Here is a 27,933-nt window from a genome sequence, read left to right as displayed (position 1 = left end):
GTTGTGCTGTAGAATTTGTGAATTTTGTCTGTTGTGTAATAAATTCTATACATTAGTTTATGCTGGATTAAGTGTACATTTTCATTAACTGTCATTTTGTTAGTGATGTTCCAACATTCCCTCCATCTTGTGCCAACATCAGTTATTTTTAGTCTTGGTTCCAGTAGTTGATATTTTTTTCAAAGAGATTGTCAGTTGGATAGGCTTTCTTGCAGGTTTTGTATATCTTACCTATCATATGAACATCCTTTTCTGACTCACATAAGATTCCCTCAAGGTTGTTCTGATGTCCAAAATATTTCAAATCTAAATTTAGTGCTATGTTTCTTTTAATTAAGTTGCATGTATTTGAAAATATCTACATTGGTCAGTCTAAAATTGCTTTTTAATTATGTAATGGACAGTGGTGTAAAGTACTTAAGTAAAAATACTTTAAAAGTTAAGTCGTTTTTGGGGGTATCTGTACTTTACGGTACTATTCATATTTTTGACAACTTTTTTCACAACACCCAAAAGTACTTGTTACATTTTGAATGCTTAGCATGACAGGAGAATGGAAAATCACGCACTTATCAGGAGAACATCCCTGGTCAAACCTACTGCCTCTGATCTGGCGGACTCAGTAAACACAAATGCTTCATTTGTGAAGGATGTCTGAGTGTTGGAGTGTGTCCCTGGCTATCTGTAAATTAAAAAATACTTATACTTTGACTTGCAATTACATTTACTTTTGATACTTAAGTATATTTAAAACCAACTACTTTTAGACTTTTACTCAAGTAGTATTTTACTGGGTGACTTTCACTTGAGTCATTTTCTATTAAGTTATCTTTACTTTTACTCAAGTATGACAATTGGATACTTATCCCACTGGTCATGGAAATACATTTATTTCCTGTTACCACGTCATTTACGGTTTCCATGCCTTTAGTTTTCCATGTGATCAATTTATCGGTGAATTCTGAAAATCTATCCAAAGATTGTTCCCTATGGTTTTTAGGGAGTGATATTGGTTCTTGTAGAATACGTTTCATTTTGTTCCATATTGTTATAGTGTTCTTAACTATGAAGTTGTTAATGTTCTTAGCTTTGACAACCATTGTTTCCATTTGGACCTTTGTCGGTTTCTGTTGGTGCGTGTTTAAAAAGTGGTGGCTTTTGATTGGCAGATGACGCTGGGGGTAAGGATTATGGTAATTCAGTGTCCCTGTTGGTAAGCCACTGAATCCGATCGTCACTAGATCAACTAAGTAAATCTGCAGCGGGCAATGTTTCCAGCTGTGCCAATGCTACACACGCGCTCACACGGACACACGGACACACGGACACACACACGCCACACACACACTGGGTTTCCAGATAAGAACTCTCCTACTGTTAGAGGCTCAGGCCCTGGGCTCTGGATCAGAACTACCATACTGCCAGTCAATATCACCAAGCTGGCTAAAGGAGGGGGATGGACTCTGTGGGTGGGTGTGTTTGTGTGGCTTCTGTTATGCGATCAGCTCAAAATTATGTGTGGACATCTGCTAAATGATTAACATGTGTGAGTGTGTTTGTGTACGCACGTTATGACGTGTTTACGAGGATTTCCCACCATTGGTGCAGACAGATTAAATGAGCTGCTATGACTGATAAAATGTTATAGACTGAAAAAGGGAAAGATGGCCCATCTTTCCTTCTCGCCACTATTGCACCAAAGCTCACTTAAACCACTTCCCAACCGCTTACACATGTTAACATACATGCGTCCTTACCTGTAGGTACATACCCCATGTATTCCTCATAATGACATAGAGCATATCTCTCTCCCTATACTTAGGCATGTCCATGAAACATTATCCTATTATTATCCCAGACATCAAAGTTCCCGGAACGTTTCTATGACACATTATCATGCCTGATTCACAGACAAAAGCATTCCCAGAATGTTCCTGTTGGGCTAACAGTGGAGCGGCAGTCTCCTCCTCTCATTGCAGGGGATGGCAGGCAACAGTTAAGCACATTAGGCTGTGGAGAAGAACTGGAGGGACATGAAAAGAATAGGAAATGAAGACTGAGGCATACAATTATCTGCACTTATGTAATCCACACAGACCCAGACTTGTACTTTTTTACTTTGCGTCGTTGTGCATTTTTTAAATGTTTTTCTTCTGGACTGGCACTGTAATCGTGATGGGTGGTGTCGCTTCCGTCTCATCTGTTTTGTCTATTTACATGTTTTTGTAATGTTTTTTTCATATTTCATGGATGAAATGCATGGAGACTATCCGAATGGATGATGTGGCTAATTGGAGGGGCCGCACCCGCTCTACAGACGGCTATATCTGTCCCCTAATACAGGACTAGTAAAGGCCCAGTGCAGTACTTTTAGGAAAAACAAATTATTTCCAAAAATATATATTTTTATTATATATTTTTTTTTAATTAAGATTTTCAGGAGGTACTGCAGAACCCTCAGCACCCCTACTATGCTGGTATCCATGGAGACCTAGGTTGCAACTGCCAGCCAGCCGAATGGAGAGCCTAGTAGCTAGTTAGCTACTTCTATCAAGAGGGCAGACGGGCAATGACAACAACTACCAGCTGCCAAGCGGACATAACAACAAAATGTCCATATTTGGCGGGGTAGGAAGCAAGAATGTATTTGTCACATGCACCGAATACAACAGATGTAGATCTTACAGTGAAATGCTTACTTACAAACCCTTAACCAACAATGCCGTTTTAAGAAAATACCAACAAAAAAGTAAGAGATAAGAATAACAAATAATTAAAAGCAGCAGTAAATAACAATAGCAGGGCTATACACAAGGGGTACCGGTACAGAGTCAATGTGCGGGGGCACCGGTGTCGAGGTAATTGAGGTAATATGTACATGTAGGTAGAGTTATTAAAGTGACTATGCATAGATAATAACAGAGAGTAGCAGCAGCATAGAAGGGGGGGCAATGCAAGTAGTCTGGGTAGCCATTTGATTCGCTGTTCAGGAGTCTTAAGGCTTGGGGGTAGAAGCTGTTTAGAAGCCTCTCGGACAATGTTTTTATGTTTTTTTTTTATTGTTGAACCACACCAGACAAATTCCCTCACGGGAAAATAAAGACAGGTGGTCAGTCAACCCTACCGGGAGAGCTACTGTGGGTCAATAATAGATATTGTGGTTTCACAATAAAATAAAACTGCGAGAGCATTCATCAGTGTGCAGGTATTCTTCATTAGTTTAGTTTTGATACTGTAGGTCTGGATGTGCGTACACTGCTTTAGCGCTACTGTGTGTGCAGGCTTTTGCTCCAGCACTGCTCTAAGACCTCTGATTCTGTTGGTCAGCTGCTCCTCGGGACCTTAATTAGCTGAATCATGTGTGTCAACATGATCTCTGCTCCACCTGCCTTAATGAACTCCTTGCGTGGTGGTGGTGTGTGAGACTGTATCTGTGTGTATCACCACTGTGTGTGTCCACTGTGTCTATCTTCACTGTGTGTGCGCGCAGGTGTGCGTGCGCGTCCACTGTGTGTGTGTTCACGATGTGTATACTTTCCTCATGGCCCCATGGGCAGGGTAATCCTTCCTCATCTACAGCCTGTGTGCCATTATGATGTGATGTGGTCAGGTCGGAAGTTGTGATATCTGTGGGAAGCCTCCTCTTTCTGTCTCACACACACGCGCACACACACACACACACACACACACACACACACACACACACACACACACACAGACCCACTCCCCCTGTCATCTTATGTCATAACGTGCCCCAGCTTAACACAGAGATTGCGCTAGCATTAGCTAGTGTTGCACGGTATACCAAAGCTTCTGTACTTTTTCGATAATAGTACATGAAAAACTGTTCGTTTCTAAGATTTTTGTTACTCTCTGAACTTCTGTCCGATATGTCTCACGTTTTATACTGATTGAGGATCAAGTCTGTCTATCTACTCGACTGATGGCCCCTTTATTCGCTGAGCGCAACGTGCATACTTCGTGCCTGCTTCACTTACTCATTGCTAGAGCTTGCTCCCCACTCATGCTGCACAGAAGTTAACACACTTGAATAATGCAACACGGCATGTAGAACGGTTGAAACTGTTAATTACTGTTCACAAAACAATGTCCATACAGGCTAGAACACTTTACAATGTAAGATGATACCGATAGCTTCCAGCTTTGTAAGATAACTTTCCTTGCTAGCTAACAGCTGAACGTCAATACACAAAATTGTCACCACTTAATTCTCTCCCTCGAACTGACGGTGTATGCATGTGCCTCGTTAATTACATCATTACTGGGTCTTAAAGAGACAGCGCACACTTCTATTAAGTAAAAGATTGCTACTTCTATGCAAATGTTGTTGATTAGTACGATAAAATAAGTTCCAAATGGAAGGGAAAGAGATTTTTTGTAATCTGTAGCCCCATGAAATCAACCTCAACTCAATGGATGCACACACTCCTATTGAATATGTATTCACCTGTATTGTGAATAGGCCAAGGCTACATATTGATTAACCCAGTTTATCAATAGAGATTTACCATTCAAATAAATTACCATTATGGTGTTACGTAGTTATATTCGTAAAACAAAGTCTTACTGATTGTATGATTTGTATAATTGATTTATTAATTCATACATGGCTGTCTCTGAAAAATGGATGATATTGAACTCAAAAGATGCCCAACGATTGAACAGAGCAGTAGCTTAGTTTATCTGTCTGAATCAAGTGCCATTCTGTGACTTTAGCTAATACGTTGTTTTGGTTTTTTGCCATGGTCTTGCTTTGGTATCGAGTATCGTGATGGTATCATGATACTAAACCTAGTAACGGTATTGAAGTCGAAATGCTGCTATCTTGACAACACTAGCTAGCATGTCACCTTATTTCTGCTGAATAAGAAATTGGCCATTATGTTCATTGGAAAACTTTTAAAATTTGTTTATAATTTAAATTTGAAAGTGAATTTACCTACCAATCAGGTGAGGTTTTCCTTCAAACCTGCTTTGGGTTTTCCACCTCACACTTTTGCATGTACTTCCGATGTAGTCTACTTATATTCTGTCAATTCTTTTCTCATATCTTCTCCTATTAAAATCAAATCAAGTCAATGAGTTTGAGTACATGCAAATAAAGTGAATGTAAATAATTGCCTTTTTTTGTTGCTTTCTGTTCTCCCAGGGCCACCGTTCATTGTGTCCCCTCCCCAGAATCTGACGGTGAACATATCCCAAGACGCCAAGCTGGACTGCCTAGCTGAGGCCTACCCCGGAAACCTCACATACACCTGGTTCTGGGAGGATGACAACGTCTTCTTCAAGAAGTAAAGTTATGATTGGGTTCATTACGGTTCCATCCCTCATCCCCCACCACCCCACACACTGTACAACCGCTGGCCACATTGAATAGGCTCCCGGGCAGCATTTGGCTCGCGTGCCTGTAGTTTGAGACCCCTGCTATACATGGTCTGAGTTTTATGATGCATTGTTGCTATGAAATGTGTTATCATAATATATTCTGTACCATCCCACCACTTTCATAATTGTTTGTAATGTGGACTATTTTGGGGCATTTTGTCTAATGTAGAATATATTGAGGAGATTATGTCAGGGATATAATGTGCGTGTGTTTATGCGCGCATCCATGCATGTGTTTAGCGTACATGCGTGAGCCTCAGGGCACAGGGTCTTGAACAAGAGCCTGTAATCTGATTGGGCCCATCACTGTCTGACCATATTCAAGTGATGTGTGTGTGTGTGTTTTACATGTTTTACCTTTATTTAACCAGGAAGGGCTCATTGATATTTGAAATCTCTTTTACAAGAGCATCCTGCCAAGATAGACAGCACCTAGTCATTACACAATTACAAACAGACAACATGAAAAACTACAGGTAATCTAGTAAAAAAACACAGAATTCACAAGAGTATAACAAAATCATAAAACAGCAAATTGAAAACATTCACAGGTCAGTGAATCAGCCTCAAAATCCTTCATCAATGATTTAAAAACATTAATCGGGACACGTTCTTCCAGTGTTTGTGTGTGTTCCACTAAAAGATCTTCCAGGATAGGCACATCTCCTGCTACAGGCCATGACATCTTCATTGTCTATCACAAAGTGCTTCAGACAAAGAAAATGTAGTTGACAGTTTATTTTAAACATGTTCCATAGCTAGTACAACAAGGAACAGCAGCAACCATTCATGGACTGCGTTCAAAACTCTATAAGGATATGTCAAAATGTGTTGTTGTCATGTCAATGTGGACATCCTCCAATACAGTAGCTTACATTTATGGGTCCATGTATACATTAGTGTGCCTGGTCATCATTGTCCTACTTGTGCAGGCACGCAGTAACAATTGAGAGACATTGAAGTACTCTGAAATAAAATCCTGTCCTAACTCACATACACAATAAATATGGAATGCGCAACGCATTCAAGTTCTCTCATTTGAGACCGTTACACAGAGAAAGTGTTATGAGTTCTTGGGTTACCCGCGTTATTGTGCTTTTCTTCCTCTTCACATGAAGTGATGATGCAGTGGCATAACACCAGCAGTGCCTGAAATAGTGTCAAACAGAAAAGCTTAAATGCAAGGGAAGCTAGCCATCAATACTTGATAATGCCGTTTCCCCTACATGCACCTCGCTCAATGTGTCTTCTCGCTAGGACAGAAGGCTAGAAGTAGTAGTCTTCAATAGCGCATACACTGGAACACTTTCATTCAGTTTCTTCAGATCCACCATGCTTAGGGGATGGGCCCAGACGCTTAGCAAAAATATATCCACAGGGAAAAGCGCACACAGAATATAAAAGGTATATGCTTCGAATTTTCATTTATTTAGAGCCAGCACATAAACACCCAATGTTTCGACTAGGTTATTTGTTTTGCTCCACATCAGAGATCAATTCCTGGGTGGGGTGTCCCCTTACAGCCTAAGCTCTGGTACCCCCTGATCTAGTAGGTAGGGAATAAGGATGGGGGGGGGGGGTGTTAGGGAGAAGAGAGGTATTGAAAAATATTGAAAGAGAGAAAGGTAAAGAGGGACATGCCCAGTGTAGCTTATGTAAGCAAAGTAGGGAGTGGGGGGAGAATGTCAGAGGGAAACTAGTTAGACTGAAGTGGAGGGAGGTCGGGAAGGAGTAGAGATGGGACGATAAACCGAAAAGTACTGACACTAGCATTCCCTTCCTCTTACCAAAGCATTTAACTTACTTCTGTCATTTTCGGTGATTTTGCTATACAACGTTCCTGTAGATTGTTCTAAAACCATTATTTGGTCAATAGTAATAGCCTATGCATTATGTTGATTCCTGCTACGAAAGTATCTGCCTGTCCCTGTTTCGCTGTGGGCTGCTGACTCACTCTCTCTTCCAAATGTGCACGTGGAGGAGGGAGAGCTGCATTCTGAGAAGCACAAGCATTTGACCATTGCTCAAAATGCTATTGTGGGAAAAACATTTTTTTTTTAAAGCAACTACTGTTGTTTTAGTTACAGAGAGGAGAGTCAAAGCTTTCTGTGAGTATGTCATGTATTTCTCATGTTCAATGCACCACTTTACAACCGGAGTAGGCTGTGGTTAGTATGGTTTTGAGCCGAGCGGAGCGCGCCATTTGTAGTGAATAGGCCTACAGTATATCAAGTAGCCTAGGCCTAGTGTTGGAAAGTTTTTGTAGGACATTAGCCTACATTTACTGATAGATTAATCAATTTGCCTACATGGCTATCTAACAACACTATCATATTTAGAGTTAGCAACATAGCTTAGTGTTTTGAGTTCTCACTTCCTCAGCTGGTGAATAATATAACCTGTAGGCCATTATCCCCAAAGATGTGTGCAAATTCTCTGAAGAGCCAAAAAGAAATCTGATCATTCTGCATCCTATTTTGACAGGTTGCCTACCAAAATATCAATCAAGCATTTGCTGGATATGTTTGATGAAATAGCTTACTTTTTGAATCGTAGGCTACCATCTCAGTTGTTTTACTTGGCACTGGAAAAAGATTGTCTAGAGCCCTGCTGAAAATGTAAAGTAACTTTCAGCTCTAGCACCTCGCGAAAAAAAGTATTTCATGTCATTTAGCGCTGATTTATCGTTATCGCAGAAGAATGGGTCAATTTATCGCTAAATTGTTTCTGTCTATATCGCCCAGCTCTAGGAAGGAGGTAGAGCGACACGAGAGAAGGAAGATTGACTCTCTTATTTTCTCTGTCAGGGAAGGTGGAAGAGGATTGGACGGCGTCACCATAATGTAGACAGAAATACAGTGAGCAGATAAAGATAGAAAAAAGTAGAACAACATACTGGCTCTACGTACACACACATACACACATACATACATACATACATACATACATACATACATACATACATACATACATACATACATACATACATACATACATACATACATACATACATACATAGTGCCTTCAGAAAGTATTCACACCCCTTGACTTTTTCTACATTTTAGAGTTTGTCACTGGCTTACACACAATACCCCATAATATTGTTTTTAGACATTTTTACAAATTAATGAAAAGCTGAATTGTCTTGACTCAATAAGAATTCAAACCCTTTGTTCTTGCAAGCCTAAATAAGTTCAGGAATAAACATTTGCTTAACATGTCCCATAATAACTAGCATGCAATAATAGTGTTTAACACAATTTTTGAATGACTACCTCATCTCTGGACCCCACAAATATAATTATCTGTAAGGTCCCTCTGTCGAGCAGTGAATTTCAAACACAGATTCAACCACAAAGTCCCGGGAGGTTTTCCAATGCCTCGCAAAGAAGAGCACCTATTGGTAGATGGGTAAAAAAAGAAGCAGACATTGAATATCCCTTTGACCATTAATTACACTTTGGATGGTGTATCAATACACCCAGTCACTACAAAGATACAGGCACCATTCCTAACTCAGTTGCCGGAAAGGAAGGAAACCGCTCAGCGATTTCACCATGAGGCCAATGGTGAATTTTAAAACAGTTACAGCGTTTAATGGCTGTGATAGGAGAAAACGGAGGATGGATCAACAACATTGTAGTTGCTCCGCAATACTAACCTAAATGACAGAATGAAAAGAAGGAAGCCTGTACAGAATAACAAATATTCCAAAACATGAATCCTGTTTGCAACAAGGCACTAAAGAAATACTGCAAACATTGTGGCAAAGCAATTAACTTTATGTCCGTAAGTGTTATGTTTGGGGCAAATTCAATACAACACATTACTGAGTGCCACTATCCATATTTTCAAGCATAGTGGTGGCTGCATCATGTTATTGGTATGCTTGTAGTCGTCAAGGATTTTTTTTTTTAAACGTAATGGCGCTAAGCACAGGCAAAGTCCTAGAGAAAAACCTGGTTGTCTGCTTTCCATCAGAGACTGGGAATGATGAATTCACCTTTCAGCAGGACAATAACCTAAAACACAAATATACACTGGAGTTGCTTACCAATACGACATTGAATGTTCCTGAGTGGCCTAGTTCCAGTTTTGAAATAAAATTGTCTTGAAAATCGATGGCAAGACTTGAAAATGGCTGTCTAGCAATGATTAACAACCATCTTGACAGAGCTTGAAAAAAAAAAAAAAAAAATCTAAATCCAGGTGTGCAAAGCTCTTTGAGACTTACCCAGAAAAACTCACAGCTGTAATCGCTGCCAACAATGATTATAACATGTATTGAATCGGGTGTGATTTGCAAGTGTCTAAAAACATGTTTTCACTTTCATTATGGGATATTGTGTGTAGATAAATGAGATTTCTTTTTAATCCATTTTGAGTTCAGGCTGTAACACAACAAAATGTGGAATAAGTCAATGGTTATGAATACTTTCTGAAGGAACTGAACATTTATGCCACACGCATCACAACTGCTGCTACCAGACTCTTATTTGCTATTGCTAATACTGCACAATTTAAACGCTTCCCCTCCCAATCCCACCTTCCCTGATACATGTGTAAATATTGGAATATATATTGTGCCTTCCTGTATTCCACTGATGCTAAAATGTTTATTTAATTCTACTCAGCTATTTACTCTATGTTTTCGTATTCTTATCTTTTATTATTTCTTATTGTTGTTGCATTGTCGAGAAGGAACCTGCAAGTAAGCATTTAGTTGGACAGTTTATACCATGTGTATCCTGTACATATGATACGGCTAATAAAACTTGCAACTTGATAGAAGACCCCCCTCACCACCACCACCTCTTGTCCCGAGAGACAGGAATATCTAGTGACACAGTGCTTGTGTCATTCCACGCTCCACTAGCTGTGATTATGGGCCACCTACTGAGCCCCCAGCCATCCCACATCCACTCATGCGTGGCCTGTACACTCTATAGAACAAAATAGGATCTTATGGGCTTTTTCAACCCTCACACTCCCAGAGAAGGAACTTCCTAAGTGGAAGGGAGATGAGGAGCGAGGAGAGACAATGGAAGAACCCTCAGTTGGCTATAAGGAGACGGTTTCTCTGTTATTGTAGCACGGGGAAGTTGAGAAAATAGTATTAATGCGCAATGATATTTGAAAATGATTCAACAAGCTATGCCACCTGGGCACTGTACTGATGAAGCATTGTGAGTGAAGCCACATAATTTCAGCCTCACTATTCGGTGTTATTTTTTTTTTTTTATTTCACACATCTGTCTTAGTCATTAGCCAGGTTTCCATCCAACCATTTCATGCTAATGAATTTACCAGATGGCTGCCGCATGAAAAGATTCACGACAGGCCTGATGGAAACCAGGAATTATTGGTAAAATGTCCTTATTTCGACAAAACAAAATACGCAAGGGTGGATAATTATTTTGTCTTTGAAATTGATTATGCGACAATTTTGGTGGAAACGCCTTTATGTGCAAATATTGATATAATTACCATCATATCGAAGTAAACGTGGAGTAGCGCGATGTTACGTTGTAGGACTACCATCATGACTTGGAAAAGCATTGAGTTTATGGGTAGATGAAATAAGTTATGATGAACTTCAAATGGTGGTTAAGTGCACGATGATCATTCAAATTTCCTGAATGCTGGTGACATGATGATTGGTGCTTGGCTGCCAATTATCAGGTAAAATGATCTTGCTCTTATTCATATCTCATCGTATAACCTACCCTGTCCACTTTATCAGCAAACACTTGTCTAGAGAGAAAACGTTTTTATGACAAAACCATCGGTAGAGATGAAAATGCAACACAAACACATTGAACTTCTGTTTTTTTGTATTCAGTACATGGGAGTTAAGCGCAAAAGTGTTTTTTATGTGCACCAGTCATCACATTTTTATCCCTAACAAGTCAGTTTGATGGAAACACACCTCTGGTAGGAAAATGTGCATATTGTTTTTATGCATATTTTAGAATAGTCAGGTTAAATCTGTTGCCAATTGGATGGAAACCTAGCTATTTGGGTATATCTTAACTTCCACTTAAATGGAATTTTCACCTAATCTCCCATTTGCCGTGAATGCATGATAAAGTGAAAATTGTACTTGTGGAAGTGGTTATAGGCTCTATATTGATGCTCTTCCCTCCCTCCTCTGCAGTGGCCTGAGGGACAGAGTCAGTATTTTGGTGGACGGCTCGCTCATCATCGGCGGCGTGAAGCCTGAAGATGCTGGGAGATTCACCTGCAGCCCCAGCAACAGCCTGGGCCAGCCCCCGTCCGCCTGGGCCCAGCTCACAGTGCAATGTGAGTGTCTGGCCATATCCTCTACAGTCAACCCCTACCCCTTATGTACTTGTGTTCATTAGAATACACAGAGCTACTGTGTGTACACTACAGCAAGATCTATCCTAACGAACATACCTAATTCTGCTCATCAGCCATACAAAGGACATTGACTGATCCTAGATCTGTACCTATAAGAGCAACTTGAACCTGCAGCTGTGCTGTAGAGCGGTCCCACTGCAACACTCAGTCCTGCTGATGCTGTCCTGCTCTACTTAATGAGTGTTATACTTTACCTAACCACCCTAATGAGCCGCAACGAGAGCTTGGGACTATAAAATTCTATCTGCATTTTTGTCCAAATGTTGTTATTGACATAGCCTTGTTCTGTTCAATGTTCTCTACCTATATAGTAGTCTAAATACCCCAAATCATGTTCTGTGCAAAATAATACAAGAAAAAAATTGCTGACATTTTGGGTTTAGATGTGGAGGGGGCATAACCTGCCGGGGGTCTGGTTGGGCATCTAAAGCTAATTTCCTGCATTTTTACACAATTCAATATGCCGTCTCAAATTTAGAACAAAAATATAGCAAAAAATGCCCAAAGTCATCAAGCTAGGTAAGAGATCATTATTAAATATGTTTAAGTGATTATTAAGACTGAACTAGATCAACGGTAATTCAATAATAAATATTGTTGCACCTAACCAATACCCTAACAAAATAAGAACTCTTGAAAAAATACAAAGACTTTTGATTGTTTATTAAGACATCCTCTATATCAAATTTCAGCCAGACCGAGCAGCCAGCTCGAGCCGCCTGCATATCCGACCCCCACCAGTCTAGTCAATAACTCAACTCTCTCCTAACACAATTTCCTTCCCAGTTCACATATTTATTTATTTTCATTCACAAGGGAAAGGTTTGGAAACACAAAACAAAAGAAAAACCACATACACCTCAAATATACATTAACAAACAGAAACAGCAAATCCTCCTTATAATTCATATCACAGGACTAATGGTACTGTGGAGCACTTTTTACTTGCACACAATAAAGCTGGGTTGCCCTGTTAGGTTCTAATTTTTCAGAGTAAATAACTCACCAACACTAGAGAAGCTTAACCAAGTTTAATTCTTCCCAAAGGGTCGTTACAGCTGTAATTCAGACAAAAAAATGTATTCACACGTGCACTGATATTTAACCTTTTCTCCTAGGTTGAGTCTCCTCCAGAACTGAACATCCAATGCATCTCTGTTGCTAGACAGAACCTAAGTGATATCTGTTCTTCCTCACTTCATCTAACCTGACCTGTACCCCAAAGTGCTCACTCCTCCCCAACTCAAGGCTGTCATGGTTATTGATACAAGACTGTCTCTCTTCTCCCAGAGGATCCCTGATGGCTAACAATAACATATCCTGACAATGTAAACGTTATACATTACCTCAGTGGCATTGTTAGTTTCCAAGATCTCCACCCAACACATTCCTAAGCCATCTGGCTTTCCACAGAAAACCATTAACTTCTGACATTAAAACCCAGTCTTTTTCACTCCTTATATTCTATGCTTCTGACCAATCATGTATTTAATATCTCAATGTTCGAAGTTTAGCCTGAATCCAACAGTCCATCCTCTTGAACAATAGCGTCCTAATGTTCAATTTATATGAACTTGGAAATTACTTCTAAATGGACAAACGATGATAATAAAACATGAATTTAAAAAACTAACAAATGCTTATAAATGAACAAACAATGATAACAAACATTCAACGTGAGGTTTACAAACTCAGAGACTTATGGCCTCTGTACTATGATCACATCATACACACTTTTATTTCCATCTCTCATCACACAACAAAATGCCATTCCAGCTGAATCTGCTGTCTTGTTCCATGTCAGATGGAACACTTTTTGTTTCTCCACTTTCTCCTTCTGGTTCCTAAAGGAGTGATAGCATAAGACTTGGAAAGCAACAAAAAGACACACAAAACATAACAGTATTAACAATGTGATAAGCTATGCATAATTGTATATGCATGACAACCCAAAGTTTGAAAACATGACAAGTCCCACTCTGTCTTAGCCTGACTATGTCTTCAGGATACTTTTCTGCTGAGGTTGGCAAAATTAATGCTCTAAAAAAGCTTCCTCATGCTTTCACCCAGTCTTCCCCGTCAGACTACAGGATCCAAGAGGTGTTCCCAAGCCATGTCATTCTCACTTTACTCCCCATCATCTTTCTCCATAGCCACCCGATATACAGTTGAAGTCGGAAGTTTACATACACCTTAGCCAAATACATTTAAACTCAGTTTTCACAATTCCTGACATTTAATTCGAGTAAAAATGCCCTGTCTTAGGTCAGTTAGGATCACCACTTTATTTTAAGAATGTGAAATGTCATAATAATAGTAGAGAGAATTATTGATTTATTTCAGCTTTTATTTCTTTCATCACATTCCCAGTGGGTCAGAAGTTTACATACACTCAATTAGTATTTGGTAGCGTTGCCTTTAAATTGTTTAACTTGGGTGAAACGTTTCGGGTAGCCTTCCACAAGCTTCCCACAATAAGTTGGGTGAATTTTGGCCCATTCCTCCTGACAGAGCTGGTGTAACTGAGTCAGGTTTGTAGGCCTCCTTGCTCGCACACACTTGCGATTGAGGTCAGGGCTTTGTGATGGCCACTACAATACCTTCTATTTTTGTTTCATCAGACCAGAGGACATTTCTCCAAAAAGTATGATCTTTGTCCCCATGTGCAGTTGCAAACCATAGTCTGGCTTTTTTATGGCTGTTTTGGAGCAGTGGCTTCTTCCTTGCTGAGCGGCCTTTCAGGTTATGTCCATGTAGGACTCGTTTTACTGTGGAAATAGATACTTTTGTACCTGTTTCCTCCAGCATCTTCACAAGGTCCTTTGCTGTTGTTCTCGGGTTGATTTGCACTTTTCACACCAAGGTACGTTAATCTCTAGCAGAGAGAGCGCGTCTCCTTCCTGAGAGGTATGACGGCTGTGTGGTCCCATGGTGTTTATACTTGCGTACTATTGTTTGTACAGATGAACGTGGTACCGTCAGGCGTTTGGAAATTGCTCCCAAGGATGAACCAGACTTGTGGAGGAATACAATTTCTTTAGATTTTCCCATGATGTTAAGCAAAGAGGCACTGAGTTTGAAGGTAGGCCTTGAAATACATCCACAGGTACATCTCCAATTGACTCAAATGATGTAAATTAGCCTATCAGAGGCTTCTAAAGCCATTACATAATTTTCTGGAATTTTCCAAGCTGTTGAAAGGCACAGTCAGCTTAGTGTATGTAAACTTCTGACCCACTGGAATTGTGATACAATGAATTATGAGTGAAATAATCTGTTGGAAATATTACTTGTCATGCACAAAGTAGATGTCCTTACCGACTTGCCAAAACTGTAGTTTGCAAACAAGAAATTTGTGGAGTGGTTGAAGAACGAGTTTTAAGGACTCCAACCTAAGTGTATGTAAACTTCCGACTGCAACTGTACATCAGCCATTTTCTGCTCTGCTTGCTTTTACAAAGAGCGCAACTCATACAGACTGACCTAATGCTCAGCTCCCCCCCTATCCCCAGTTTAAGTTATGCCGCTGGCTGACACCATTCAAACCAATAAGGGTTTGGAACTTTAAGTCCAATTATCTCAGAATCATCTTTTTGCAGATAGAACCTTATAGTCAGTCCCAAGCTCTCAACAAGCCAAAGACAATTTTCCATCTTACTGTATGTACATTTGATGTAAGCTAAAGCCTTTTGAATCTGAATACAGGAAATATGGCACTATATCTGGCCGTGGTATAGAATAAGTTAGATAGAAACCCTCTCTCTCTATCCACTGCACTGTGTAATTGATTGGAGGTTACATTGGACTCCAAGCCAATTCCAGACCACCCAAGCTCGGGCAAGCGGGCATATTAGCCCCAACCCTGATCCCATCCAACCACTACACACACTCTGTGTCTCTTAACCCCAACACACGCACACCAATGCCGGGAGCCGTGCGGGTTAGAATTGAAACTGTGACCTTGAAGTCACTCTTCTTCCAGGTCACTCGAGTCACTTTCACATTCAGCAATATTCTCCTAGCATGATATGCTCTATTTAGTTTTCGGTCACACTGGCATTGATTAATCGATATTATTCGCAGCCCGCCTTTCATTTATGAGTCGTGACTTTCAAGTACGCCAGCCTAGTCATTCCCCTGAGGTAAATCAGCTATATTGTATTCCAAATTAATGGAGGCAGGGATGAGCGTTGAGCACCAGTAATATCCATCCACCGGCGAGAAATGTGGCCCCGCGTCTGCGGGTAGTGATGACTCGTTTGGGTAGCCAAGGCAACAGACATTTTGCATTCCCCCACTCTCTCCTCCTCTACGGCTCCAAATTGGATATTTATTTTCTCATGCGCCTGAGGAAGGGCAGGAGGGGCAGGCAGCACCAGTCAGGAGGGAGGGTAGCGAGCATTACATCATCGCTTTCAGAGACCAGACACTTTTTTGACACAGGCTGCAGAGAGAGAGGGAGCTTTTTTCTCTCAAGTAGCGACCAATTTCCCAAAGCAAGTCACTGCCTGAGCCAGAATGCAGAGAGGCAGAGACATTTCTAGCTAGCCAATGCTGTTCTATTTTTAGAATTTGAATGATATTCTTGTCTTCTGCCTGCCACTGAGGTCTTTGACAGCTAACGGACTGCTGAGCGATTGTTGACAATTAGGGGTGCGTAGTAGGTGTATAGTGTGATTATAGTAGGTGTATAGTGTGATTATAGTAGGTGTATAGTGTGATTATAGTAGGTGTATAGTGTGGCTCTCTGGTTTCTGGGGGCGTGGTGATGTACAGCCGCTAGTGAAAGTCTACACACCCCTTTCACAGGTTTCTCGTTTGGCTGCCTTAAAATCTAAAAAGAGATTAAACAATTTGAAAAAACATCGATGTCTAGATTTCATATGTCTTCACACCCCAGAGAACATTTTTGGTGGAAGTACCTTTGACAGCCATTACAGCTGTGAATAATATATATATATATATATATATATATTTTTTTTTTATCCCCTTTTCTCCCCAATTTTCGTGGTATCCAATCGCTAGTAATTACTATCTTGTCTCATCGCTACAACTCCCGTACGGGCTCGGGAGAGACGAAGGTCGAAAGCCATGCGTCCTCCGAAGCACAACCCAACCGCGATGAGACAAGGATATCCCTACCGGCCAAACCCTCCCTAACCCGGACGACGCTAGGCCAATTGTGCGTCGCCCCACGGACCCCCCGGTCGCGGTCGGCTGCGACAGAGCCTGGGCGCGAACCCAGAGACTCTGGTGGCGCAGCTAGCACTGCGCTGTGAATAATTTTTAACAAGATTCTACCAACTTTGCACAACTCTTAGGACTACAAATATCCATTGTTTTTGTCAAAATTCCTCAAGCTCAATAAACTTGGTTGGGAATCATTGATAGACAGTAATATTCATACCTTGTTTCTGATTTTCAAGCATATTTAATTCCGGACTGAGACTGGACCATTCAGGAACACTTAACACCTCTTGGAAAGCCATTCTGGTGTGTCTTTGGCATTGAAATTTATGTTATTGTCCTGCAGAAAAAAAACCTCTATCCCAGGCTTAGGTTTTCAGAAGACTTTCATATCATTTTTATCCTAACAAACTCCCCACTCCCTGCCGATGACAAGCATACCCATAACATAATGCTGCCACCACAATACTTGAAATTGCAAAGGGATCAACAACATTGCATGCACTTCACATTACTGGCCTTCATGACAAAATTAAAAGAATCCACTGTGTTAAAAAGAATCCAAGCGTCACGTCTGGAGGAAACCTGGCACCATCCATACGGTGAAGCATGGTGGTGGGAGAATCATGCTGTGGGGTGTTTTTCCGCAGCAGGGAGACTAGTCAGGATCGAGGGAAAGATGAACGGAGCAACGTGCACAGAGATCCTCTATGAAAACCTGTTCCAGAGCGCTCAGGATCTCAGACTGGGGTGAAGGTTCATCTTCCAACAGGACAACGACCCTAAGCACAAAGCCAAGACAACACAGGAGTGGCTTCGGGACAAGTCTCTGAATGTCCTTGAGTGGCCCAGCCAGAGCCCGGACTTGAACCCGATCGAACATCTCTGAAGAGACCTGCAAATAGCTGTGCACCGATGCTCCCTATCCAACCTGAGAGAGCTTGAGAGGATCTGCAGAGACGAATGGGAAAAACTCCCCAAATACAGGTGTGCCAAGCTTGTAACGTCATACTCATGAAGACTCGAGGTTGTAGTCAATGCCAAAGTTGCTTCAGCAAAGCACTGAGTAAAGGGTCTGAATACATATGTAAATGTGATATTTCCATTTTTTTTTTATACAATTTCTAAAACCTGTTTTTGCTTTGTCAATATGGGGTGTTGTGTGTAGATTGATGAGGGGGGGGAAACGATTTAATCAATTTTAGAATAAGGCTGTAACCTAACAAAATATGTGAATACTTTCCGAATTCACTGTATACTGCATAGGCACTGCATTGTCTGAGGTACCTGGACACTCTTTCACTCTCTGTCTCTTCCTCCTCTCTCTCCGTATTAATTTCTGTCTATTCCTATCATCTCATCATCTTATGCCTTTCTGAAGCCAAATTGTCAACTCTATCTCTTTCTCTCTCTCTCCTTCCATTGCTCCTGTTCTCACTCTTCCCCCTCCCTCTTCCTTTCTCTTCTTCCGCCTCTCTCAGGTGTGTCCCCCCATCTCTGTGCCCTCTCTGGGTTGGTTGGGCTGGGTTGGTTGGGCTGCAGGCTACCATGCTTCCATACCTGCCCCAGGAGAGCAGCCACACACACACTCAAACCCTTATATGCTACCACACGCACACGCACTCACACTCAAACACACACAAAATTAGATCGGCGCGACCGTGACCGGTTGTTTCGGTACTGTGTGCATGTGTGACAGGCGCTGCAAAAGTGAGGGAAAGGGAGCGCAAAAGAGGGAGGAGGGGGAGAGGTGACATCATTGTCTGTGGAAACCCTTTCCTCTGCAGTGACGTCAGCTACAGACGGTCGATGGGCTAGGCAGCGTGGGCGATAGCGGCCCCACTAGTCCACTGATTGCAGTGCAGCACTACGCCAAGATTTCAGGCAGTGTGTGTGTGAGAGAGAGCGAGAAAAAGCGAACACCTCTGCCCAAGCCAGTACAACTGTTCCTATTTCAATTTCAGTCCCCTTCTCTTCTTCCCTTTCACTGGTGAATTACGCATAATAATCAGCTTTGGTACATGTGGTAAAGCGAGACCAGACATGAAAATAAAGACGTGTGGATATGTACATGTTAGAGAAAGTGTGTATGCGAGCTATAGCGAGACTGGCATTACCCCACCTCCTCTCTCCCCTTCTATAAATAGACTGTGGCACTTCGCCAAAGATTAAGATGTTGAGAGGGATTTTTTTCCAAACCGCTCCTTTCCAAGCAGCACCGGCCGGTCTCTTGCAGCCACTTTCACCTGGCTCTGACTAGATAACAAAGTCTGAATCTGTCCTTTATTATTCACATCAGACATGACACACTGAGACCTGTCTGGTTAAAAGGTTAGACAACACAGAGGAAATTAATGGGGAGTGCAGACAAGTTTGTTGGTTTGTGCCATTGTGGTGTAATGTAAGGTCTAGTGGCAAATCTGTCATCTCTACCACATAGTGACACTAAACAAGATACCATGGACACTCTCACAGAATACACTACTGAGCCAAATGAAGTTGGACTGAGCTAACCTGCTTACACATCCACCAATTTGTGAAAATATGTGGCAAAAAATATGCAAGCCAGCACAGTTTTCTTCGGGTTGGCAAGACATCGCCCAAACACCTCTTTGAAACAACCTACTTTGACCTTACTTCGCTAAGCAGCACTACTATTCTCCTGCTTCCGAGCTTGTTCAAAGTTATAGACTAGGGCATTGACTTTAGTGCCAACACCTCTTTCCTCTCGTCTATCCATGCTGCCAGATAAAGTTATATCAGCCGTGACTCCACTCAGCCATCGAAGCCTCTGTCTGAATACTGAAGAGGTCATCCTGCTCTATACTAATTTTAATCCACACAATACCATTCTATATATTTGGCTAGGATTCTCCTTCCTTGGAAAATTAATTGACATACTCAAAACGTATTTCTCCGTTTACTAGTCAGTGTTTACGCATCCACTCCAAACACACACACAACCTCCACAGCTACTGCTCTCAGACCAGCTGCTACCGAAGCACAGTTTATCATGTAACGACATCCCGTGCTCATAAAACCTGTTATTTCCCCTGTCTCATGCTGCAGTACTGGTCCCATAATCACTACCAATGTTACTCCACCATAAAGATAATGTTTTACTATGATATTTATCTTGTGGCCTGGGCGATCTAGCTAGCGGTTAGTGCCGCTGTCTACACCTTGTACAAAACTTTTTCCATAATAGACCAGATGAATCCAGGTGAAAGCTATGATCCGTTATTGATATCACCTGTTAAATCCACTTCAATCAGTGTAGATGAAGGGGAGGAGACAGGTTAAAGAAGGATTTTTAAGCCTAGAGACAATTGAGACATGGATTGTGTGTTTGGCATACAGAGGGTGAATGGGCAAGACAAAATATTTAAGTGTCTTTGAACAGGGTTTGGCAGTAGGTGCCAGGTGCACCGGTTTGTGACAAGAACTGCAATGCTGCTGGGTTTTCCACACTCAACAGTTTCCTGTGTGTAACAAGAATGGTCCACCACCCAAAGGACATCCAGCCAACTTGACACAACTGTGGGAAGCATTGGAGTCAACATGGGCCAACAACCCTGTGGAATGCTTTGGACACCTTGTAGAGTCCATGCCCTGACAAATTGAGGCTGTTCTGAGGGCAAACGCGGGTGCAGCTCAATATTAGGAAGGTTTTCCTAATGTGTTGTACAGTCAGTGTATATTTGCCCATGTTGGTTTGGTTTCGAATCCAGCCCACTGCCTTTGTGACGAACTCTCTACCTTTCCCACCATCTCTCCTTTGTCCAATAAATACAGAAATAAATACAATACAAATTAACTGTATTTCTCTCTCTCGCCCCAGACCCTGCCCGTGTCAAAGATATGCCACCTGCCATCTACGTGGCCATTGGCCTGCCAGGCTTCATCCGTTGCCCTGTAGATGCCAACCCGCCTGTCACGCTGGTCAAGTGGACAAAAGATGGCAACCCCCTCCGGATAGAGAAGGTGAATCAAGGGTCATATTCATTAGAACACACTGTAGCAAAAGGTTTTGCAATGGAAAACGAAAATGTGCATTTTGTTATTGGACACGCTCAGGAAGCCCCTCCCGGTTTAAGTCCCTTTTCTTATGCCTAATGAATATGACCCATAACGTTCAGAGATAAATGTATTGTGTAAAACCGATATGATTGTCTGTTAGGTAGGAATAGGAATGGTATCAGCTCTATTTGTTCTATTTCTATCGCAATGTTCAGAACGTTTGACATCACTGAAACCAAAATCTCTCATGGACAGATGCACGTAACATAAGATGGTATCGTAGAGTTTGTCAACAGATTGTGGGATGCGACGTGTAACGAGGAACTTTGTTCTGCGCTCAGATTTTTCGTCAATGATCATTTGGACAAATCACGATTTCGCATCTTTTGAATTTCGGAAGAGGAGGGGACATTTAGCCCATAGACTTGCCCGAAACTTCCGTTTAGGGGGGTGGAGACTTTACTAGTCTTCGTATATTTTCGTATACATCTTCCCCCAGAACTGTATTCTTAGTGGAGTAGAGTGAAGTTGCCCCGCCTAGACATTGATCTAAAGTCAGTTTTGTGTTTTTCCCCCCTAATGGTTAAGTTTAGGGCTAAGGGGTAGGCTGATCGTAGATCTGTGCCTAGAAGGGCAATTTCTACCTGAGTTTGGATGACAGACTGTGAAATCTCCTCAGGCTTGGAACTGCGACAAAGGTGATGAACTAAGCTCTTCACATGTGCATTAAAGAGGACGTCCTAGTGGCTAAGTTTCCTAGTTTAAGGCTTTTAGGGGTGGATCAATTGTTGTGTATATCCCAGACAAAATCTAGCTGTTCTTTCTGTTTCCTTCCCCTACTTTTTGCCCTTGCATTCAGTCCCTTTTGATTCAGAACTTTTAACTACTGAGAACAATTGGGGACTGATCGCACCTCTCACTTCCTTGAAGCCACAGTCTCCTCAGCTCTATGCAGGATGACGGGATAGTGCTGTGTCACTGGTGAGCCCAACCATACAAACATTGCGATGTCATAGCGTTAGCCCCTCTTTGTTCCCACAGTACCCTGGTTGGAGCCAAATGGAGGACGGGAGCATCCGCGTGGCCGAGGTGACGGAGGACTCTCTGGGCACCTACACCTGCATGCCTTACAATGCCCTGGGCTCCGAGGGATGGTCCGCTCCCACTCCTCTGGTGCTAAAGGTACGCAGGCTGATACTAACAGTAATTAGCGTAACGTGCTAGTTAATATATCAATCATTAGGCATTTTCAATGGAAAGACTATCATGCTTCGAGTTAGCCTAACGGCTACACCCATCTCGGGTCTGTTACTCTAATCTCACCCCCATTGGGGAACACTCTCTCTGGGCAGGATCCCCCTAAGTTCTCGATTGTTCCCGGAGGGGAATACAGGCAGGAGGCTGGGAGAGAGCTGGTCATCCCCTGTGCGGCTGAGAGAGAATTTCCCTATCCCAATATCACATGGCGGAAGGTAAGTGAAGCGACCCTCCCACCATCCAAAGGACTCATGCTGTGGCCTGGTCTGACAGTCTTTACTCTATAATAGGACAGAGCTACAGCTCCTCTTCTCCATCCTTTCACTCTAAAGTTATGGGTATCAGGTAGAACGTTGCTGTACACTCACACAGTCTATTTGACAAAGCTACTCGCTGCTAGTAAATCCCCAAATGATGTAATGTTAAGTGATAACGGGTGGTTATTACTACCATGTCATTTCTAAACCAGACACCGCCAAATGTGGTTCGATGGTGATTGTTGATATTGGAGTCATCTTTTCCATCTTTGCCACAAGGAATGAGATGAGGTTGCAATCAAACTGGCTCCTAGAAATCACAATGTTTTAATTGCATTTTAATGGTGGCGTTATCAGTTGAAACAATCAAGGCAAACACATTAGCGTTAGCCTTCAATTGTCTCTTGATTATGGAGCTTCTTAATCTCTCCCAATGAAAACAATGTGATTTGCAGTTGTTTGTCTCCCTTTACCGTCGCCGTGATGCCGATGCCAAAATGTTTTGTTATATGAGTAGCTGAGGAAGGACAGTCTTTCAACAGCCACAGTGACTGAGGAAGCACACGTTTTAGTCTTTAGTGTTAGTCTTTCTGTTTTTCCTGTCTGTCCGTCTACTAGTCTACCTGTCTGTGTGTGTCTCTGTCTGTCTGCCTTCCTTTTTGTCTATCTTCCTTGTTGTCTACCTGTCTCTGTCTGTCTGCCTTCTTTTTGTCTACCAGTTTGTCTATCTGTCCTGTTCTCGGTCTCTGTCTGTCTCTGTCTATGTACTAATCTACTGTCTGTCTGGAGGCTATGTGGGTGGGTGATAATTACCTTCCTTGCCAGAACCAATACAGTATGTGCTGTTCTGTGAGATGTGACTCCTCTCTCTTGCCCTCTCTCTTTTTAAGGTAGGGAAGCCCAGTAAAAGCAAGCACAACGTCCTTCCCACCGGCAGCTTACAGTTCAAGTCCCTGGGCAAGGAAGACCACGGGGAGTGGGAGTGTGTCGCCACCAACGTTGCCACGAGTATCACTGCCAGCACACACCTCCAAGTTTTTGGTACAAGCCACTCCGCCGTACACATGCACATGAAGAGGCATAAACACTCATGCACACACACATCAAACACACAGGAACAGGTACATACACACACGCAAAGGAAACGTAATCAAATACAAGTAATAGGAAGCTGAGTAGTACTGGGTTGTATTCATTATGTGACAAACGGAGGAAAACAGACTGAAAGAGAGAGGGACAACCTGGTCTTGTCCAATGAGAAATGTGAATTTTCATGATCTGTTGCAAAATGTTTTAAAATGGTTTCCGTTGCATGCCTTAATGAATAGGACCCTTGTGTGATCTAAGGATAGTGAAGAGAGGCAGGGCTGTTCAGAGCAGCGTCAACAGCTGACAGTTTGCCAAAGCTCGACGCGTCAGCCAAAGCACCTGGGGGACATGTGCAATGAGCATTTTGCAAGGTCAATGAAGTCACGCCGGCTTTCGCAAATCACAGATGAGCGAACTGGGCTGGGCTCGCAGCATTGGGGAGGTAGACACAGAGACTGTTTCCACTGACGAAAGCTCTACAGTCGTGGCCAAAAGTTTTGAGAATGATACAAATATTAATTTCCACAAAGTTTGCTGCTTCAGTGTCTTTAGATATTTTTGTCAGATGTTACTATGGAATACTGAAGTATAATTACAAGCAGTTCATAAGTGGCAAAGGCTTTTATTGACAATTACATGAAGTTGATGCAAAGAGTCAATATTTGCGGTGTTGACCCTTCTTTTTCAATCCGCCCTGGCATGCTGTCAATTAACTTCTGGGCCACATCCTGACTGATGGCAGCCCATTCTTGCATAATCAATGCTTGGAGTTTGTCAGAATTTGTGTGTTTTTGTTTGTCCACCCGCTTCTTGAGGATTGACCACAAATTCTCAATGCTTAATCCCATTGGATTAAGGTCTGGAGAGTTTCCTGGCCATGGATCCAAAATATCGATGTTTTGTTCCCCGAACCACTTAGTTATCACTTTTACCTTATGGCAAGGTGCTCCATCATGCTGGAAAAGGCATTGTTCGTCACCAAACTGTTCCTGGATGGTTGGGAGAAGTTGCTCTTGGAGGATGTGTTGGTGCCATTCTTTATTCATGGCTGTGTTCTTAGGCAACATTTTGAGTGAGCCCACTCCCTTGGCTGAGAAGCACATGAATGGTCTCACACATGAATGGTCTCAGGATGCTTTACTGTTGGCATGACACAGGACTGATGGTAGCGCTCACCTTGTCTTCTCCGGACAAGCTTTTTTCCAGATGCCCCAAACAGTCGGAAAGGGGATTCATTAGAGAAAATGACTTTATCCCAGTCCTCAGCAGTCCAAACCCTGTACCTTTTGCAGAATATCAGTCTGTCACTGATGTTTTTCCTGGAGAGAAGTGGCTTCTTTGCTGCCCTTCTTGACACCAGGCCATCCTCCAAAAGTCTTCGCCTCACTGTGCGTGCAGATGCACTCACACCTGCCTGCTGCCATTCCTGAGCAAGCTCTGTACTGGTGGTGCCCCGATCCCGCAGCTGAATCAACTTTAGAAAATGGTCCTGGCGCTTGCTGGACTTTCTTGGGCGCCCAGAAGCCTTCTTCGAAACAATTGGACCGCTCTCCTTGAAGTTCTTGATGATCCGATAAATGGTTGATTTAGGTGCAATCTTACTGGCAGAAAAATCCTTGCCTGTGAAGCCCTTTTTGTGCAAAGCAATGATGATAGCACGTGTTTCCTTGCAGGTAACCATGGTTGACAGAGGAAGAACAATGATTCCAAGCACCACCCTGCTTTTGAAGCTTCCAGTCTGTTATTCAAACTCAATCAGCATGACAGAGTGATCTCCAGCCTTGTCCTCGTCAACACTCAAATTGTGTTAATGAGAGAATCACTGACATGATGTCAGCTGGTCCTTTTGTGGCAGGGCTGAAATGCAGTGGAAATGTTTTTGGGGGATTTAGTTCATTTGCATGGCAAAGAGGGACTTTGCAATTAATTGCAATTCGTCTGATCACTCTTCATAACATTCTGGAGTATATGCAAATTGCCATCATACAAACTGAGGCAGCAGATTTTGTGAAAATGAATATTTGTGTCATTCTCAACTTTTGGCCACAACTGTCTAGTTTCTTTGATAAATAAGGACAACCGATAGATAAACTGTCACTTGTTGTGTATAGGCCGTCCAGTTCCGATTATGCTTTTTTGGAGTAGTGTTTAGTGTCCATAGCTACAGCTGGCTATGGAAAAAGACCACTTAGTCTTCAGTTAGCTGTCTGCTGATATTGCCTGTATGGAGGTCTTTGTGCGTGGGGGCAAGATTCACAGACGGGGGTATTCGGGACGCTGTTAAGCTGTGTCTTTGGCGTTCTGTCTGGCATTCAACAGTCGAAGAACCAATTTGCAGGCGTTCCATTTGCCAATGAATTTCTCTCTCACATCCAATTGGATGATTGTGTTAATTTATACTGAACAAACATATAAATGCAACATGCAATAATTTCAATTGTTCTACTGAGTTACAGTTCATATAAGGAAATCAGTCAATTGAAATAAATGTATTAAGGCCCTAATCTATGGATTTCACATGACTGGGCGGGGACGCAGCGACCCACTCAGGAGCCAGATCCAGCCAATCAGAATTAGTTTTTCCCCACAAAAGGCCTTTATTACAGACAGAAATACTCCTCAGTTTCATCAGCTGTCCGGGTGGCTGATCTCAGACTATCCCGCAGGTGAAGAAGCCAGATGTGGAGGTCCTGGGCTGGCGTGGATACACGTGGTCTGCGGTTGTGAGGCCAGTTGGACATACTACCAAATTCTCTGAAATGACGTTGGAGGCGGCTTATGGTAGAGAATTGAGCATTCTGGTGGACATTCCTGCAGTCAGCATGCCAATTGCACACTCCCTCAACTTGAGACATCTGTGATATTGTGTTGTGTGACAAAACTGCACATTTTAGAGTGGCCTTTTATTGTCCCCAGCACAAGGTTCCGCTGTGTAATGATCATGCTGTTTAATCAGCTTCTTGATATGCCACACCTGTCAGGTGGATGGATTATCTTGGCAAAGGAGAAATGCTCACTAACAGATATGCAAACAAATTTGTGCACTAAATTTAAGAGAAATAAGCTTTTTGTGCATATGGAAAATTTGACACTTGACATTTTTGTTCAGTATATTTGGTGGATGATCAGAATATGTCCAACAATCAACATCTTTCCTCTCCTTTACGTTTCAGCACATTTTCGTGTTTAATTGGTAGGGGAGACTGTAATTGACCAGAGATTTCTCAAATCATCTACTAGAGATCTTCTACGGTTACTATGTCAACTAATGAAGATATTACATGACTGGACTGGCGGGACACCTGTCAACAATATCCGGTGAAATTGGAGGGCACGCAATTAAAATAAATAATTGTAATTTTAAACATTTATGAACATAGAAGTTTCTTATATTGTTTAAAAGCTTACATTCTTGTTAATCTAACTGCATTGTCCGATTTACAATAGGCTTTATAGCGAAAGCATACCATGCGATTGTTTGAGGACTGCGCCCCACATCAACATATTTTTCAACCAGCACAGGCTTCATAAAATCACAAATAGCGATTAAATAAATCACTTACTTTTGAAAATCTTCCTCTGTTTGCAATCCCAAGGGTCCCAGCTACAACATGAATGGTAGTTTTGTTAGATAAAATCCTTCTTTATATTCGAAAAGTCTGTTTAGTTGGCGCCATCGATATCAGTAATCCACTCATTCAACATGCAGACAAAGGAGTCCAAAAGCTACTACTAAGCTTTTTTCAAACAAGTCAAACTATGTTTCTATTAAATCCTCAGGTATCCTAAAATGTAAATAAACTTTAATATTTCATACGGAAAGAAGTATGTTTAATAGAAAAGTAAAATTATCAGGTGCGCCTTCGTCGCGCGCCGACAGACTGATTTTCCACTGGGACTCTTTGTACCAAAACTCCAACTTATTACTCGTTTTGGAAGAAACAAGCCTGAAGCCTTAGAATTGCATAGGACCCATAGCTTTCCATTATAAGAGCCTGGGACCTAAAAAAAAGATTCAGGTTGGTTTTTCTTTGGATTTTCTCCTACCATATCAATTGTGTTATAGTCTCATACATTATTTTAACATGTCTACAAACTTCAAAGTGTTTTCTATCCAATGCTACCAATTATATGCATATCCTGGCTTCTGGGCCTGAGTAACAGGCAGTTTACTTTGGAAACGTCAGTCAGGCAGAAATTCAGGAAATTAGACCCTAACTCTAAGAAGATGTTGTCTCACAATCAAATGCTATAATCTTTATCAGAGAAAAGTTCTCACCCAGAGTCACCTATATGGAGTTGTAAAGAAGTTGGCCACACTCAAACACACACA

General features: G+C 41.9%; 1 protein-coding gene across 1 annotated transcript in view; it reads left to right on the top strand.

Moving 5' to 3' along the window:
• The window catches only part of igsf9bb (immunoglobulin superfamily, member 9Bb), a 155,887-nt gene that overhangs the window by 85,110 nt on the left and 42,844 nt on the right, over nt 1–27,933 (top strand). The window contains exons 7-12 of the mRNA XM_038988473.1: nt 5,171–5,312; nt 11,564–11,709; nt 20,819–20,961; nt 22,039–22,179; nt 22,350–22,469; nt 23,402–23,552. Of these exons, the coding sequence (XP_038844401.1) occupies nt 5,171–5,312; nt 11,564–11,709; nt 20,819–20,961; nt 22,039–22,179; nt 22,350–22,469; nt 23,402–23,552 (843 nt within the window). The remainder of the gene's footprint in view (nt 1–5,170; nt 5,313–11,563; nt 11,710–20,818; nt 20,962–22,038; nt 22,180–22,349; nt 22,470–23,401; nt 23,553–27,933) is intronic.

The sequence above is a fragment of the Salvelinus namaycush genome, chromosome 3 (genome assembly GCF_016432855.1).
Source record: "Salvelinus namaycush isolate Seneca chromosome 3, SaNama_1.0, whole genome shotgun sequence".
Classification (NCBI taxonomy): Eukaryota; Metazoa; Chordata; class Actinopteri; order Salmoniformes; family Salmonidae; genus Salvelinus; species Salvelinus namaycush.
The sequence above is the reverse complement of the archived record's forward strand: the minus strand, read 5'-3'. Positions and strand labels throughout refer to the sequence as shown.